This window comes from Schizosaccharomyces osmophilus, chromosome 1 (genome assembly GCF_027921745.1).
Source record: "Schizosaccharomyces osmophilus chromosome 1, complete sequence".
Lineage (NCBI taxonomy): Eukaryota > Fungi > Ascomycota > Schizosaccharomycetes > Schizosaccharomycetales > Schizosaccharomycetaceae > Schizosaccharomyces > Schizosaccharomyces osmophilus.
In genome coordinates, this window is record NC_079238.1 from 4,141,734 (window position 1) to 4,157,871 (window position 16,138).

The following is a 16,138-nucleotide window of genomic DNA, read 5'->3' on the forward strand; positions in this document are numbered from 1 at the left end:
TTTTATTTTTCTGGCAATGACTGAGGAGTAAGATGATATAGAGATTATGAAGACAAAAAACGAATGAGTATAAATAACTGAAGGGTATATGGTGACAAAATTAAACGTAAAAAGAGTCCAAAAGAATAAAAAAGTTAATGCTCTACGTATTCCAAAATTGGATCTCCAATATTCTTAATTTCCGGAATCGTACATTTCAAGTCAAAAACTTTGGCAAGGACGATTTTAAATATCTAACTGTTAGAAGAAGTAACACTTTCCCTTGACGTACTTTCTGAACATTGATAGAATGAGATGTCGAACAGAAGATTAAACTTGCTTTCATAGCTTTGGCATATCGACGAGCCTGGGAATTAGTTCTGTTATTCATCTGCTTTGAATTTTGGAAATCACATACCTGCTTTGTTATTTCTTCTTGATCCTCCCGAGGAAATTTCATAAAATGATCGTATTTTGTGCCTATAAGGATAGGTACAGCAGTCTTGAAAAGTTAGCCTACACCAAAGCTCTATAGTAAAGTAGTTGCAAACAATACATGTGTATGTATTGTTCTTGAACGCGCGTTGTGACATACCTTATTGAAACCACGGGCTTGACGGTACCATTCTTTAATAGAATTCAGGGTCGACTTTCTGGACAAATCGAACATAAACAAAATAGCAACAGCATCATTGCAAACCATAGGAAGCATATTCACAAACTCTCTTTGACCACCCAAATCCCAAATTGAAAAGGTAATTTCTGTATTTCGAATACTGATTGTTTTCTCCATAAAATTAACACCTGTATTTAGTTCATTAGTATCTCGTCCTTTAAAGCTTGACTGCTTTACCTAAAGTTTGAGTACTTTCTTCGTCAAACGATCCTTGAACGTATGTGACCATTAACGAGGTTTTTCCAATTGAACTGTCCCCGATCATCCCAACTTTTATCGTAACATTGTTTTTATTTGCTTCAGCCATCTTTTAAAAGCACAAAGCCCTTGTGTCTAGGTCTTGCAAAAAGTAAATAGATTCAAGTTCGAGTTACTCCAAAAGTGTACCTAAATAAGGAGCAGTTTTAAGTCTCGCAATTTCATCAAGTAGGTGTACGCGAATTATTAATATTATTGTAGAGTTATTATGGATTCTTTAAATTCAAGTATAAATAAATTCATTTCAAGCCGTACTAGCTATTCTTGTAGAATTTCAAAATCTATTTAACAATATCACAGTAGCGAGTAGAGTGCATCAAATTGTTTTGATCTTTGCTAGTTAGCTTATACGATCTTTAGGCCTTTCAATTCATTTTCCACATTCAAGTACTCTAGAGCATACGGACCTTTCCTAGTCTCGTTGTCTAAAGCCAAAACTTCCGGACTGTTGTATTTTGCTTTCATAGAGATCACAACTCTTAGCGCAGCACGAACCAAATCATGAATATTATCCGAATCCGTCTTTAGCGATTTCTCAGTCGATTGTTTTTTCAGAATAATCTTCAATGGTTCTAGTACAAGATTTAGTCGTTGAAATACTTCCAACGAACTGACATCGATCAATTTCTCTAAAATGGAGATAGAAAGCAAATTAATGTACTGTTCATCCTCAAGTCCCATCGAAATAATTTGCATTAATATATCTATCTTGTTTTTCGACTCTGGAAACTCGAGTAAAGAGTACACAATTTCAAAAACGAGTTGTCTTTGTAGCAGACAATCATCAACTTTATGTTGAAAAGGTCCCATTTGTACAGTTCGTATATTATTAGGGTCCACAGATGATTTAGAGTATAAAGCAGATATAAGATCAGTAAATATTTCTTCAATATACTTAGGCTTATTTCTGATTGCGGTCAGTAATAGCTGCAGGGCTTCTTCGCGAACATGAACATCCGAATCACTAAATAGTTTATAAACACTCAAAAAGGTTGTTTTCTCTGCACTACGCCATTTTCGATGTTGATAAGAAAGGCTAAACCGAAGAATGCTTAAAGCTTGCATTTTTGACTCAGATGTGTCTTTTTCTGAAAGCTCCAAAAGTTTAGGGTATAGGTTGACAGAATCTTGTAGTAAAAGTAATCCTAAACATTCTGAAACATGCAGTTTAGCAACGTTTTCATCTCCTAAATACCGACATACAGTAGTCCATATGTTTTCGGCAGTCTCTGCTTTCAATTGAATTTTTAAAACATTTATGAAAGATGTTAACAAAAGGTCCCGAGAATAAGTATCCGAGTCATATAATGTACATAACGTTTGAACCAAAAATTCATCTTTCGTAGCCAGTTTTCCAACTCCTAATGCCGCAGCTTGGGTTATCTCTTCATTAGGTGAATTTAGTTGATTCGTTAAGGCTTCAAAGTAGCTTCCTATATTCTGATTGTTTTCGGAAAACACCATCGAAGCAACAAAGCAGATACAGAATATCTTTCGACGTTTTTCTGATTTAGGGCTCTGCAAATCGTCAAATACCCTTTGCGAAATGCCAGTATTTGCAGATAATACTGTGAGTCTATTTGCTATTAAACCGATGACAAAAGATTCTTGCAATGATTTTTCAAATGTGCCTAGTTGGTTAATAAATTCGGCAACTGGTTCCTTGTCAAGAATCTTATATGCCAGTTTCACAGAAGATTCAATGAAATCTGAATTTTCCGGAATCTCTTTATGTTCTAAAAATGAAATGAAACCCGATAATATGGTGCCACGATAATTCTTCAAATATTCAATGGGTATCTCCAATAGGCAATCGTATTTTGCGATAATAGCTTCAGGTTCTAATAATTCCAAGTGAATTAAGAATTCAGTCAATTCATTCGTCTTATCTTCTGCGAGAATGTAAGGCAAAGTTGAAAGTACAACTCGCAATAAACGTAAACTATTAATAACAAGTGACAAATCAGCTTTCTTTGCGTATAGAACGCAAGAGGCGAGGATCTTTTGTAATAATGTTTTTTGATTTTCTTTTAGCAGATCGAGACTTCTGGACTTTGAAAATATTTCAGTAAGAGCACTCGCAGCTTGAAGGCGAGTAGGTTCCTCATCAATTTTGTCTGCTAAAAGTGAAACCAGGGAGTACAAGAACTCCGAGGATATGAGACCTTGGTAATAAATTATTGTTTTTGTTATAAATTTGATTAATGATATCCTGATACGTTGATCCAGGTTCCTTGACGAAAGAAGTTCTATGTTAGCGTTCACCATTTGCAATATTTCATCCCGAAGAACGTTAGGAGCAACACGTGCGTAGTATTCACATTGAAGTATTTCTGCTTGAATAGCTTTGAAGACTAGTTCGAGATATTTATCTTGAGAAGCCGAAATCAGGAGAGATGTTACTAAGGGTTGAAGCTTTTCCAGAAATTCAGGCTTTACATTCGAGGAAACGATCACAGAAATTAAGTTCACGACATCGAGCTTCACTCTTAATTCCAATGTTTTATAATTTTGAAAGGAATCTAAAATTGACATTAATCCAACAAAATGGTTATCGAGCTTATCTGGGACCGTCCGGAAAATGTGAGATGCTAAATTAACCAAACCAATTTTGACTGACAATGGTGATTTTTTTGATAACTTTTGATAATAAGTACATAAAGAAGGAAGTGATTTTGCAAAAATCTCATCGGGTGTACTGTTCGAAAGCGATGAAAGCTCTGAAAATTTCCTTTTTCCCTTAGGCTTAGAATTTTCTAATTTCCAAACAGATATTTGATCGCAAAATAACTCGAGAAATCCGATTGCAGAAGCTTTAACATTTTCTTCTCTGTCAGACAGAGCTTTAACAATAAATTCTCCGAAATCCTCCCATAAGACACTTAGCAGTTCGACATGAAAAGTTACTAACGAGGAGGCAACTGAGATTGCCTCCCTTCTAATCAACCATGCACTGTCTTCTTCATCTTCGTACATACTTCCAAAATCTTCTTCGTCGTCAAAATCTTCCATACCTTCCTCATCTGAAACATCTGAAACGATATTGGGGTCAAATTGAATCTTTTCCTTCAAAATACTGATCAATTCTTTACATGTATTTTCAACAATAGAATTTTGAGATTTTACCAAAAGCGATAGAGTATTCAGCAGTAATTGTACAGTGTCGAAAGAATCATAATCATCCTTTAATAAATTTAATATAACTGGAAGATAACCTGGCGCAGATGCGGAAAACTTATTCGAATGTTCCGAAGAGCTGTTTGCTGATGTAATAAACAATTGGTTAAGTAAAAGAACGGATGTATGCAGATTGGATTTGGATGGTTTATCCATCAATTGCTCCTTCAAAATATGAAGAAGTGTATTTAAACATTGTTCAGGCCCATAAATGGATAATATGCACACACAGTTTATAGACTTCTTCGATATTGAGACACGCGCAGAATTGTTACTGTAGTTTTGGAATATCTGGAAAGAAGCAGATGCAACATTGGTTGACAAAGCTGAAAGCGATGAAGTGTAAAGTTCCATTGAGTCATTTGCAAGTGATAAAAGGCTTAAAGATTCCTCCGAATCGGTATTCTGAGTTTCTAATAAATCAATGATTCTGGGATATATTTTTGTATGATACAAAAGGGTCAAACTGGATTGTGCATCTGCTTGAGACAGAATCATCCACAATGCAGCTATATAATTCTTTTCATAGCTTTTTGAGTACTCAATTAAGAGTTGATCAACTAAGTATTCCAATGTTTGATCAGAAATTTTTATAGACACTGATGAAACACATTGTGCAGCTTCTTGTTGTACCTCAGGAGCAGGGTCTTTCAAAGCTTGAATTAGAGTGACTATAAAATTTTGACTGGAAAATGTTTCCGCAATGTTTGAACGCTTTTCACTACTGATTTTATTTCCCAAGTCACTCAATGCCATGTAGCGTAAGTCCTTGTCGGAACCTTGTCTTTGTTAGCAAGAAACTAAACCATTAAATGATAATTCAACAAAACTCACTTTGTAAATATTTTTGAAGCAGTCTATCCTCCGCCATAGTTCTTTCATAAAATGTCTAGAAGCCCTGTGGATGATACGTACTTGTTCTGTACAAAGCTGCTCAACATCAGCAAGTCTAAATGAGCTTCGATGGGAGTAACGAAACAGAAAAATGCAAAAAAAAAATATTATATCTTTTGAAATGTTCAATGCTCTTGTAATTCCTACATATCGACCACTGGATAATGTAATCATGCTAATATAAATATGCTTAGTTTTATTCAGTATCCTAAAATATATACATAAGCATATGAGTATATTTTCTTGGTATCATTATAAAGAAAGAAAATGCCGTACGCTCATTGCAAAAATCCCAAAAATCGGTTTCCAAGAGACTTTTACAGCTCCAATTTACTCTCTATAATGAAACCAATGAAAGACTTTTAGAGTATGCCATTTCTAGAATATGAAAATACACTGTCTGTAGAACACAAAAATGACATGAATTTGAGGATACCGGAATTGTAGTTGAAAACAAGAATTACTTTTATTTTTAACACTGATTTGCTTCTATAATAATTGAAAGAAAATTTTGTAAAATGTTGTTTTCAATCTTCAACATCTTTTGTTTATTTACAATGTAGTATGGACTCACTATTGTAACTCCTTCGGGATCCTTCTCGGGTTCCTAAACGTAGTGGGAACTGATGTAAGCAAATACCATGGAAAGGATTGGAATCTAAAATAACTTTTAAAGTAGACGAGAAGAAGGATTGAAATTTATACAGAAAAAAGTAGATAAAATGTAAATTTAGAACAAAAAAAAATCTCAAACGTAATTTAGTTGTATAAACGTATATATCTGCTTATATATATAAGATGTGATCATTTGAATTGTAAGACGAACCATCTACCATGAACGATAAGAACCCAGAAGTGGAACGTCTTCAGGGCACGAAACCCTCGGAAGAGTAAGTTATTAGTTGTTTTGATGAAGATCCAACGGGACAGTAAATTAACAGCGAATTAGTGCTCAAAAAGCAGAAGATACTGCAACTGCAATCCTTCGCAAGAAGAGAAAACCCAATTCCTTAGTTGTGGATGATGCCACCAACGATGACAATTCAGTTATTACACTCTCTCCCAATACTATGGAGACTTTGCAGCTTTTCAGAGGTGATACTGTTGTTGTCAAAGGAAAGAGACGGAAAGACACTGTTTTGATTGTTCTCACCGACGACGAAATGGAGGACGGTGCTGCTCGCCTTAACCGTGTTGTTCGTAACAATTTGCGTATTCGTCTAGGTGATGTTGTAACAGTCAACCCTTGTCCTGATATCAAGTACGCTGAACGCATTTCCGTATTGCCTTTGGCCGACACTGTCGAAGGTCTTACCGGATCACTTTTCGATGTGTACTTGAAGCCCTACTTTGTTGAAGCCTACCGTCCTATTCGAAAGGGCGACTTGTTTGTCGTTCGTGGCAGCATGCGTCAAATTGAATTCAAGGTTGTTGATGTAGCTCCAGATGAGTTTGGTATCGTCAGTCAAGATACTGTTATTCACTGGGAAGGTGAGCCCATCAATCGGGAAGATGAAGAGAGCAGTTTGGCAGAGGTTGGTTATGATGAAATTGGTGGATGCCGCCGTCAAATGGCTCAGATTCGTGAGCTTGTTGAGCTCCCCCTTCGTCACCCTCAGTTATTCAAAAGTATTGGTATTAAGCCACCTCGTGGTATTCTCATGTACGGACCTCCAGGTACCGGTAAAACCTTAATGGCTCGTGCTGTTGCTAATGAGACCGGTGCTTTCTTTTTCTTAATCAATGGTCCTGAAATCATGTCTAAAATGGCTGGTGAATCTGAATCTAATTTACGTAAGGCTTTCGAAGAAGCCGAAAAGAATTCTCCTGCTATTATTTTCATTGATGAAATCGATTCTATTGCTCCCAAGCGTGAAAAAACCAACGGAGAAGTAGAACGTCGTGTTGTATCTCAATTGCTTACTCTTATGGATGGTATGAAGGCACGTAGCAACATTGTTGTTATGGCTGCTACTAACCGTCCCAACTCAATCGATCCTGCTTTGCGTCGTTTCGGTCGTTTCGATCGTGAAGTAGATGTTGGTATTCCTGATCCCACTGGCCGTTTAGAAGTTCTCCGCATCCATACCAAGAACATGAAGTTGGCAGATGATGTTGATCTTGAACAGATTGCGGCTGAGACACACGGTTACGTTGGTTCAGATTTGGCATCTCTGTGTTCTGAAGCCGCTATGCAACAAATCCGTGAAAAGATGGACTTGATTGACTTAGATGAGGATGAAATTGATGCCGAGGTGTTGAATTCTCTTGGTGTCACTATGGAGAACTTCAGATTTGCCCTTGGCTCTGGAAATCCCTCTGCGTTGCGTGAGACTGTTGTCGAAGTTCCAAATGTTCGCTGGGAAGATATCGGTGGTTTGGAAGAAGTCAAGAGAGAATTGCGGGAGACTGTCCAAATGCCAGTTATGTATGCCGAGAAGTTCTTACGCTTTGGAGTTACCCCAAGCAAGGGTGTACTTTTCTTTGGACCTCCTGGTACCGGTAAAACCTTGTTGGCCAAGGCTATTGCCAACGAATGCTCTGCAAACTTCATTTCAGTGAAGGGACCCGAGCTTCTTAGTATGTGGTTTGGTGAATCCGAATCTAATGTTCGTGATATTTTTGATAAGGCCCGTGCTGCTGCTCCCTGTGTTGTTTTCCTTGATGAGTTAGATTCTATTGCCAAGTCTCGTGGTGCTAGTGCTGGTGACTCTGGTGGTGGTGACCGAGTGGTAAACCAGTTGCTTACTGAAATGGATGGTGTTAATAGCAAGAAGAACGTGTTTGTTATTGGTGCCACAAACAGACCTGACCAGATTGATCCTGCTCTTATGCGTCCTGGTCGTTTGGATCAATTAATCTATGTTCCTCTTCCAGACGAGGAAGCTCGTTTTGGTATTTTGACGACTCAATTCCGTCATACTCCTATGGCCGAGGATGTGGACTTGAGGGCTGTTGCCAAGGCTACTCATGGATTTTCTGGTGCAGATTTGGAGTTTGTCGTACAACGTACAGTGAAAATGGCCATCAAGGAAAGCATTGAAGAAGACATTAAGAAAGAGAATGAGGCCAAGGAAGCTGGAGCAGATGATGTTGTCATGGAAGAAGACGCTACTGCTTCTCAAGTTCAAAGACACCATGTTGAAGAAGCTATGAAGATGGCACGTCGTTCCGTTAGTGATGCTGAAGTTCGTCGATATGAAGCTTATGCTCATCAACTTCTCACGTCTCGTGGCTTGACGGGATTCCAATTTGATTCTTCGAACAATAATGCTAATGGACCCAGCTTTGGAAACGATGGTGCTGATGATTTGTACGCATAGAAAAAAACTAATTGTATGAATATATATCCTGATGACCTTTGATTTCGTTTTGACAATGAGGATGATATTTGAGAAGTTGTAATGATTTACTGTCTACTACGAGAGCGCTAGATTTTTGTGATGTAGTGTGAAGAAAAATAAATATTATTTGATTCTTGATGGATCTTGGACGCGATGCGAAAGCGATGTAAATTGCAAATTGCAAAGCTAAGTAATTGTAAAGGAGTAGTAGAAAATAGAATCGTGTAATATGAGAGAAGATGGAGAGGAGTTTGCTTGTAGGGTAAGACTGGTGTAATAGAATTGTATAAATTGCATTCCATCAGGTATTAAGTACGGCGAGCATGCAAGCAAACAAAAAAAAAAACAAGAAGATTATCGCCGATCACGGGGGATTAGGAGTCTACATTGATAAAAATTGTGTTATTGGGAAAATGTAATCAGAAAGAAAAGCAAATGTAATAGACAAGTTGTACATTAGACAGGTGATCCTACAATACAAGAAATTCATTCATTTAGAGGATTTTCGATGGTAAATATGTCTAAAACTGCTTATCCCCATAAGCGACATCTTATGAGGAAGTGTTTACCCACAAATATAAATAAATATGGAGGAAGCTCCACACTTGAGTAAAACAACGTGCTCCCTAATGTCTTTAAGTGTTCGCTACCTGGAATGAGCTTTTGGATGGATTGTTACTTGGGAGGGTTTACAACATAAAATGGTGGTAGAACGAATTAACGACAACCCAAATTAAACGAGATACGACTAAAAGTCGAGAAAGCAGGTGTTTCGTGTGAAAATAAGCTGAAAAGGACGAAAATTGGATTGTCACAGTGTAACATAAAAGCTGGATTTTGGTATTTTTTAACTGAACACGAAAACAGTTTGCCACTGTTAAATACTGCCAGTAGGTCGTTTGCGAGTATATCGCAAGTTAAAGGACTTTATATCATTGAAAAGGAGGCTACTTATAGCGCCGGTCTGAAAGGTTTGGTTTTTTTTTGAAGGCGAAATCAGAGAACGGATAATATATCCAACAAGAATCAGTCGTTTGGAGCAGTATAACCATAGTTATATGTGTTCAGTGTGACGCGCGAAGTTTTCCTTCTTCCATATCATATTTTATATCAAACACTTCGTCGCCCTTTTTTTTTTCTCAATTCTACTGCTTTGTGTAGTTTAGTTTTTTTGTCTTTTGCCAGTTCGGTTGTATGAATTGCGTTGAATTCAAGCTAAAGTAAAAGAATCTTCATTGTTTCTTTTATTTTTTAATTACTTTTATTGCTTCTCTATCGTTATTTATTCGACGTTGGCGGTGTTGTTTGTGTTCTCATCTTCGATATCTCGACTTCTCTATAAACACATCGTTCTCTATACGCTCCTTTAAGTTTCGCAATTCTCAACGATATAATTGGATGGTTTTGCATCTGTGGGTGTTTTGGTGTTAATTTATACCGAACTCTGTATCTTCATCCTATTTAGGTTTGTTTTTGTTTAAGGAAACGTTCCTCTCTTTCCTTTCTGCATAAACCCCCTTCTTTATCTATTTTTCCATCCTTGATCTACTCCATAACTCACTTCTCTTCTCTTTTTTTCCTTTTTTGTACCTTCTTACCATCTTTCTTTTCTCGATCGTTCGCATTACCCACTCATTCGTAGTGTCTTTGATTACCTTCAACATTTCTATAACTTCTGGTGTTGTTCTAGAGACCTTATATTTCATCAAGATTTATTTTCCTGCGCCATATAATTGTTATACCTGTTTTCTTTCTTCTTCTTCTTCTCTTATAAATCTCCTATCACCTTTGTTCTAAAGCAGTGTATTCCTTTACAAATTGTAATTAATCCAAATTGGTTGCTGATTTCTAATTCTCTTTTAATTTTCCTTTCAGCGATTCAGAATGAACTAAACTATTCATACAGCTCCGTCTAATTCTCGTCATCAGCATGCTTCCGGTGTTAGTGCTGCAAATACAAATGGTTTGGTTCCAACTCCTACAGGAGTCTCAAATGCTCAGACAAAGGAAACTGTACCTTTAACAAATAATACTAATAACCAGTCAAAGTTAGTACCAGATCAGTCGAAGGGCTCCAATTTTATGAGTACCACTCAGAAAACCAAGAAGGATGCCAATGGATCTACTCAAAAGGTGAAGCAATATGTTTGCACAATTTGCTCCCGTGCTTTTGCACGTTTGGAACATCTGAAGAGACATATTCGTTCTCATACCAATGAAAAGCCTTTTGTTTGTCAGGAAATTGATGGTTTGTCCATTGGTTGTGGCCGTCTGTTTTCTAGACGTGATTTACTTCTTCGACATCAACAAAAAATCCATAAAAATCCTCAACCAAGAAGACGAAGACGTTCGACTAACTCTATTCCCAATATGACAGTTGCTGATGCTCAGTCTTTTATCTCAAATATGAACGCTCCCAACAAACGCACGCTACCTCAGCCTTCCACTACTACCGATTCCGTCAGATTCTCTAATTTACAACCTTCGAATCAACCTTCGGTTCCTTCTCCTTCTGCATCTTCCCTGTACTCCAATACTGGTTGGCTTGAATCACAAAAGCAACGTTTAGTATCTGCTGTTAATGTTGGTGATGCTGTAGCTTCTAGTTTACCTTCAAGTTCGTTTCCTTCATCCGAAGGTTACCCCGTATCAGATTCCTCTTTCGGTTTGCCAGACAATTCTTTGTTTTTTCGACGTGCAACTATTGCCCAAGAGCTATTTCCACCCGCCCATTACCAACCAGCGTCTGGTTTGTACGATCAGAAAGGGCCGCCTGGTTGTAATTTTCCATCTTTTGAGGATGACCCCTCTTTATTACCATATCCCTCATTTTCCAAGAACGCTAGTTCAAGTACTTATTGGAATAAACTGACTGTTCCTGAAACTATTCCTGAGGGTCATGAAGTGGATAAATCCGATTGGGGACATTTTTCTGATCCGTTGTCCGTTCCAGTGTCTCAGGGTCTGAATTCAAATGACATTTTTGCATTTTTCCAGCCATCACCTCATCCATCACCTAAAGAAGCCAGCAACACGAATACCCCTAATAATTATCTGGTAGAGCCATCTAATAACTCTAATACAAGCTCAGTTGATTACGTTCGGCCAGATAATATTGAGAATTCTGCCACTAATGCTGTGTCACCAATGGGAAGTGTTTTCTCTCCTAGCTACTATAGTCCTGATTCTATGTTGCAATCTTCTATGGCGGTCAGTCCAACAACTACCATGCCTCCGAACATGCGAATGGCATCATTTGGAAGTGTGGATGCAAACTTGGCTTCAGATGTGTATGGCACAGATGCGTTTCCGCCAAGAGGGTTTGTAGACATGAATGGAATGAAAGGTTTTGAGAACCCAGAAAGATTGGCATCGACTCCAAGCAGGAATTCAAACACTTACCTTGGTCCGGTTGGTGAGGACTATACTGATATAATTAACGGTGGATTAGCCCAAGAAATGCTGTACGCGGAAAATAATGAGTATCCACAGGACAGATATAATCCTAATATGGCAAATAATTGTGAAACTTACAGCCCTCACCCTCCTTTTCACCGTAATAGTGCTTCTAATTGGTCTTCTGGTATGGATTATATCTCCTCCAGCATACCGAATTTTAGTACAGGTTTGGAACAGCCACCTGAACATGCTACGTTTTATTGATATATTTGATTTTTATTTTTTATATCTAATTTTTCTAAATTCCTTGATGTTTAATTAATTTTACCAAAAAAAAACACAAAAAAAAAGAAAAAAAGAAAGGAAAGACGTTTCGGCTCATATTTTTTGACAACTAAATACTTTGGAGACAGCAACATTCATAAAAAGTTAATTTAATTTAATGTTTTTGCTTTTAGCAGTTCATGTAGGAAAGAGTAACTTGTATATCCAACATGGAAAACAATGGTTTTTCGAATTTGATGAAGTGTTTTAGGATGTTATTGCAAGCAGTCAGTCATAGGAAGTTTTCGTTTTTTTTTTTTTTTTGTCTATTCTATTAGCGTACTTAATAATTGTAAGTAGGAATTAGAATGCATATAGACATAAGGAAACGAATAAAAGAATTTATGAGCATCTAAATTTACAAAACGTATTCTTGCAGTGGAAACATGAACGTACATAGAAAAGAGGAAGCTAAGAAGGGAAGAGGCATAACGAAAGCATGAATAAAGACATTAAATAAAACAAACCAAAATGAGCAAGAAACAAAGGAAAAGAATAATACAACAACGTGGATATTGTTTTGCTTTGTGGGTTACTTTTTTCAAGCGATTTCTTGCCAAACCTAGTCGTTTGTCCACCCGATCTGCATCTTCACCCATATGGTCGATGAGCTCATTATGTTCTCCCAGTTCATCGTTCATTAAATAACCCAATTGCTTTTGTCTTCGAACGCTACTCTCAATTCCACCTAGCGACTCTTCTTGTTCATTGAGCATTTGCTCGTGCATCTGAGACAGTAAGTTGACATCAACTGGATTTGGATCGTTTCCGTCGAATTGATAAATGGATTCCATTTCAATATCTGAATGGTTCGACGTTATATCTGAAGTCAATGGAGCAGTACCAGCCTGTTTGGATGCGTAGGAAGATTGAATTTTTGGACCTTGGGAAGCAGCATTCCGTTTTTTGAGCAACATTTCCTCTGCCGACTCAACCCGCCGCTGGATACGAATCAGAAAAGCTTCAGACTCTCGAAGTCTGTATTCAGGAATTTGAGCATTCTGTTCTAACCTTGTTTGTTCTTGACTTAAATGTTGTAATTGTTTGTTGATGTCTTGTAAAGAGGCATCGATCTCTTCATCTGGGGAGTTTCCAAACTCAATTAATCTCTCGTAATCATTGATTTTTTTGGTTGTTGAATCCACTAGCAGCAGTAGCTTCGACATAATCGTTATTGCTTTACTTGCTCTTACTGTAAATGAATCCCTCTACGACGAAGTAATTACCACCTCGAACAGCTGTTGTGGTAGTATTTAAAGTACTGCAACCCGTTTCGTGCAAATCATACTTAACGCACTTGAACGATCGACTTGAATGTTTCCAGATACAGTTACAAGGAATTAAAAAAAAAAAAAAAGTCGTGGAATTAGACTTTGTTTGGTCAAAAAATAACCAAATAAAAAACTGAATGGAAGTAAAGGAAACCAAATTTAAAGCTTTTGGCCTTTGCAAAAAGGAAAGCAAAAATAGGGCCTAACCAGGATTCGAACCAGGGATCACCTCTAAACTCATGACTCACAAGTGGGTCTTACCCGAAAGAGGTATGTTAACCACTACACTATTAGGCCAGTGGTTGAAGTCATAAAATTTTAAACAAATATATACAGGTTGTCTTAGGGTCAATTTTTCAGAAATTGAAGGTTGAAATTCACCTATTTCGTCGAGTCGGTCTGTTTTCGTTTTACTTGATAAATTCGGAATAAATTCAAGCAAATTTTCAGAGATCAAAGATGACTATGTATTGGAATGACATACTTGTTTAATAGTTGACAGCATAGAGCCGGTGATCATGTTGAAGAAATACCGAACCAACAAAGTAGGGACAGAAATGGGATGGGACTTCCTACAAGTTTAATTTTATCCCTCTTTTCATGTGTCTGGAATGCAGTTCATGATTGACTATATGCCATCCAGCGTTTCTGCATGAAGAATTTCTCAAAATGCTTCACACATTGTGACCTCTTCTAAAATAGCATTTTTTTCATTATATATTTTAATATATATATTACTTGTCAACAGTTCTCTCGATGGTGTAGTTGGTTATCACATCCGGCTGTAATGTTCAAGATACCGGTTGGTCGCTAGTTCGAATCTGGCTCGAGAGATATTTTTGTTTTTTGTTTAGATGCAATTGAGATTCAGCTAGCAACTTTTGCCATGCTCTTTTTTTTTTTTTATTATTATTAAAAAACGTAAATGTTTTTCCCATGCATCTCTTGATGCATAATTATTTTTTCCCAGTGGGAGTAATTCTAAGCTGCCAGAAGAGGAAGTAGGTAACAGTTACCTCACCTGAATCACTACTGCGTAAGGCTTGGATGGTAGTTTCCAACAACAATCAAGGCAAGCATTAGGATTTTGCGTTGATTTAAATATCAACTGAGTAAAAAGTAAGAAATTTAGTGTTGTAAAGGCATTCTCTGTTTCTCAAAACGACTCTCCCTTAGAACATTGTACTACAAGTATTATCGAAAATGGACAAGCCTAAAATCTTCAGCGCCTTGAACTTGGGTGTTGGCGCTATTCTTGGACTCGCTGGTCTTATTAAAGTATTTTCTTTCAGCTTGGCCAAAGTCTTTTTAGGTTTATTTATCATTCTCTTTGGTCTCGGTACCATTGCATTAGAGCGTGAAGTCCCCTCAGTAGCTGTCAAATATGCATCCTTTATGTTTTCATTCTTGGGTAGAGGCTTTTTCTATCTTTTTATGGGATCTTTGCTCTGGTCCTACGAAGGATTCACATCGCTCCTTGGCTTTTTAGTGCTCCTTGTTGGTGCTGGTTTCTGTGCTGCAAACTATGTAGCCGGACTTCAAGACTATGCTCCTCGTAGCATGCGCGACACAGACTGGGATGACACTGTAGATGAGGTTTAATGCTCCTAATGCCGAACTTTGGAATCTCAACTTGTCGCTGTACGTGCGTTGTATGTTTACCATCTCGTCCTTTTTCTATTTTATCGTGCCATTCTTTTATTTTTGTGTTGTTATTCTCAAAAGCTTATGGTAATCATTCTCTTTGTCCCTCTCTCTTTCACTCTTGACCTTGTCAAAGAAGCTTTCTATAAAGCGAATTTCCATTCGCTAGATATATATATTTATATATGTATCGTAAGATTTATGTACGATCGGCACTTAAATTAAATTTTATTGTTTTTAAACAAGAATAGTGACAAGTACACATTGTGATCAGTAAAATTGAGCCTAAGAAGGTTCCCATGTAGATAGAAAGTTGCTTTCTCTTTCCTCTTTTTCTTTTTTGTAAATATTCACCATTCATTATGACGGCTTCCTTGTCCAAGCATTCTGAATGGCCTGTAGTTTGTAAACCATGAAAGGATTGGATTCCCTTGACACCATGGAGTCTCATTCAACGTATTCTTGATCAATGGCAGGTAGCTCATAAGTTTTTGAAAGCAACCCTTTTGGAATTCTTTCTTTGAATTAAGGGAAGATTCTGTATGCCTACAAATTATAACCTTCATTTCTTCCATGAAGCTTCTCTTCCTTTTTGTGTTTATTAATGTGATGGAACGAGTTCGGTATCTTATCTAACGAACAACACCAAACTATTGGCATGATATTTGTGCTTTGGTATATACCGTAGATGCTCTTCCTGTCTTGTTTTTTGAATTTGTGTATTTACTTCCACGCATTTGCATGCTTGGAAATCACCCACGTCCTGTCTTCTTTGGTCTTTTGCTGAAAATTTCCTTGTGCCAAAGAACACTGTTACCCTGCTCAGTGGAAAAGTGACAAACTGGACAATATGAAAAAACTATATAAAGGCAGGGAGGCATCGTATTTACCATGAACCAACTACAAAGTTGTTTCTTCATTACCAGCTTGGTTTGTGAACTGTTGGGTATATCAAGGAGGAAAAAAATGACATGTCAAGCTCAACAATATGAACATGTTAATGATTTGCTTTATTTCTTCACTTTCTGAGATGTATCTTACAGTCCACAAAGTTTGTTGGAAGAGGAAATTCGTAGAGATGGATTTTGCCTGTAAATAGTTCTATTAAAATATTTAGTATGGATTCATTTTCGTTTTCACCTATTATTCCAGTAGGTAAAATAGGTACAAGT

General features: G+C 37.2%; 6 protein-coding genes and 3 non-coding genes across 9 annotated transcripts; 5 read left to right on the forward strand and 4 right to left on the reverse strand.

Annotated features, from left to right (window-relative positions):
* Positions 1–134: 134 nt before the first annotated feature.
* spg1 (GTPase Spg1) lies at positions 135–962 on the reverse strand (the record flags this gene model as incomplete). Its single annotated transcript, XM_056180683.1, has 5 exons — positions 135–233; positions 272–346; positions 398–481; positions 575–783; positions 833–962. The coding sequence occupies 5 exons, from the start codon at positions 960–962 to the stop codon at positions 135–137; spliced, it is 597 nt and encodes a 198-aa protein (XP_056034912.1).
* A 296-nt stretch (positions 963–1,258) lies between these two features.
* Positions 1,259–4,961, reverse strand: knd1 (Cullin-associated NEDD8-dissociated protein Knd1; the record flags this gene model as incomplete). Its single annotated transcript, XM_056180684.1, has 2 exons — positions 1,259–4,869; positions 4,925–4,961. 2 exons carry the CDS (start codon positions 4,959–4,961, stop codon positions 1,259–1,261), a joined length of 3,648 nt encoding a protein of 1,215 aa, XP_056034911.1.
* An 857-nt stretch (positions 4,962–5,818) lies between these two features.
* cdc48 (AAA family ATPase involved in ubiquitin-mediated protein degradation Cdc48) lies at positions 5,819–8,307 on the forward strand (the record flags this gene model as incomplete). Its single annotated transcript, XM_056180685.1, has 2 exons — positions 5,819–5,874; positions 5,934–8,307. The coding sequence occupies 2 exons, from the start codon at positions 5,819–5,821 to the stop codon at positions 8,305–8,307; spliced, it is 2,430 nt and encodes an 809-aa protein (XP_056034914.1).
* Positions 8,308–10,410: 2,103 nt separating this feature from the next.
* On the forward strand, positions 10,411–11,991 carry rst2 (DNA-binding transcription factor Rst2; the record flags this gene model as incomplete). The annotated part of the gene is made up of 1 exon (XM_056180686.1): positions 10,411–11,991. One exon carries the CDS (start codon positions 10,411–10,413, stop codon positions 11,989–11,991), a length of 1,581 nt encoding a protein of 526 aa, XP_056034913.1.
* Positions 11,992–12,503: 512 nt separating this feature from the next.
* Positions 12,504–13,217, reverse strand: fsv1 (SNARE Stx8; the record flags this gene model as incomplete). The annotated part of the gene is made up of 1 exon (XM_056180687.1): positions 12,504–13,217. The coding sequence occupies one exon, from the start codon at positions 13,215–13,217 to the stop codon at positions 12,504–12,506; it is 714 nt and encodes a 237-aa protein (XP_056034916.1).
* A 303-nt stretch (positions 13,218–13,520) lies between these two features.
* On the reverse strand, positions 13,521–13,619 carry SOMG_20079. The gene is made up of 2 exons: positions 13,583–13,619; positions 13,521–13,556 (listed from the first exon to the last, which is right to left on the reverse strand). It is a non-coding gene; the product is annotated as a tRNA-Pro (tRNA).
* Positions 13,620–14,072: 453 nt separating this feature from the next.
* Positions 14,073–14,156, forward strand: SOMG_20080. The gene is given in 2 exon segments: positions 14,073–14,110; positions 14,121–14,156. It is a non-coding gene; the product is annotated as a tRNA-Tyr (tRNA).
* Positions 14,157–14,525: 369 nt separating this feature from the next.
* On the forward strand, positions 14,526–14,924 carry tvp15 (COPI-coated vesicle associated protein; the record flags this gene model as incomplete). Its single annotated transcript, XM_056180688.1, has 1 exon — positions 14,526–14,924. The coding sequence occupies one exon, from the start codon at positions 14,526–14,528 to the stop codon at positions 14,922–14,924; it is 399 nt and encodes a 132-aa protein (XP_056034915.1).
* A 991-nt stretch (positions 14,925–15,915) lies between these two features.
* On the forward strand, positions 15,916–16,000 carry snR88. The gene has a single exon (XR_008803681.1). It is a non-coding gene; the product is annotated as a small nucleolar RNA snR88 (small nucleolar RNA).
* The last annotated feature ends 138 nt before the right edge of the window (positions 16,001–16,138 follow it).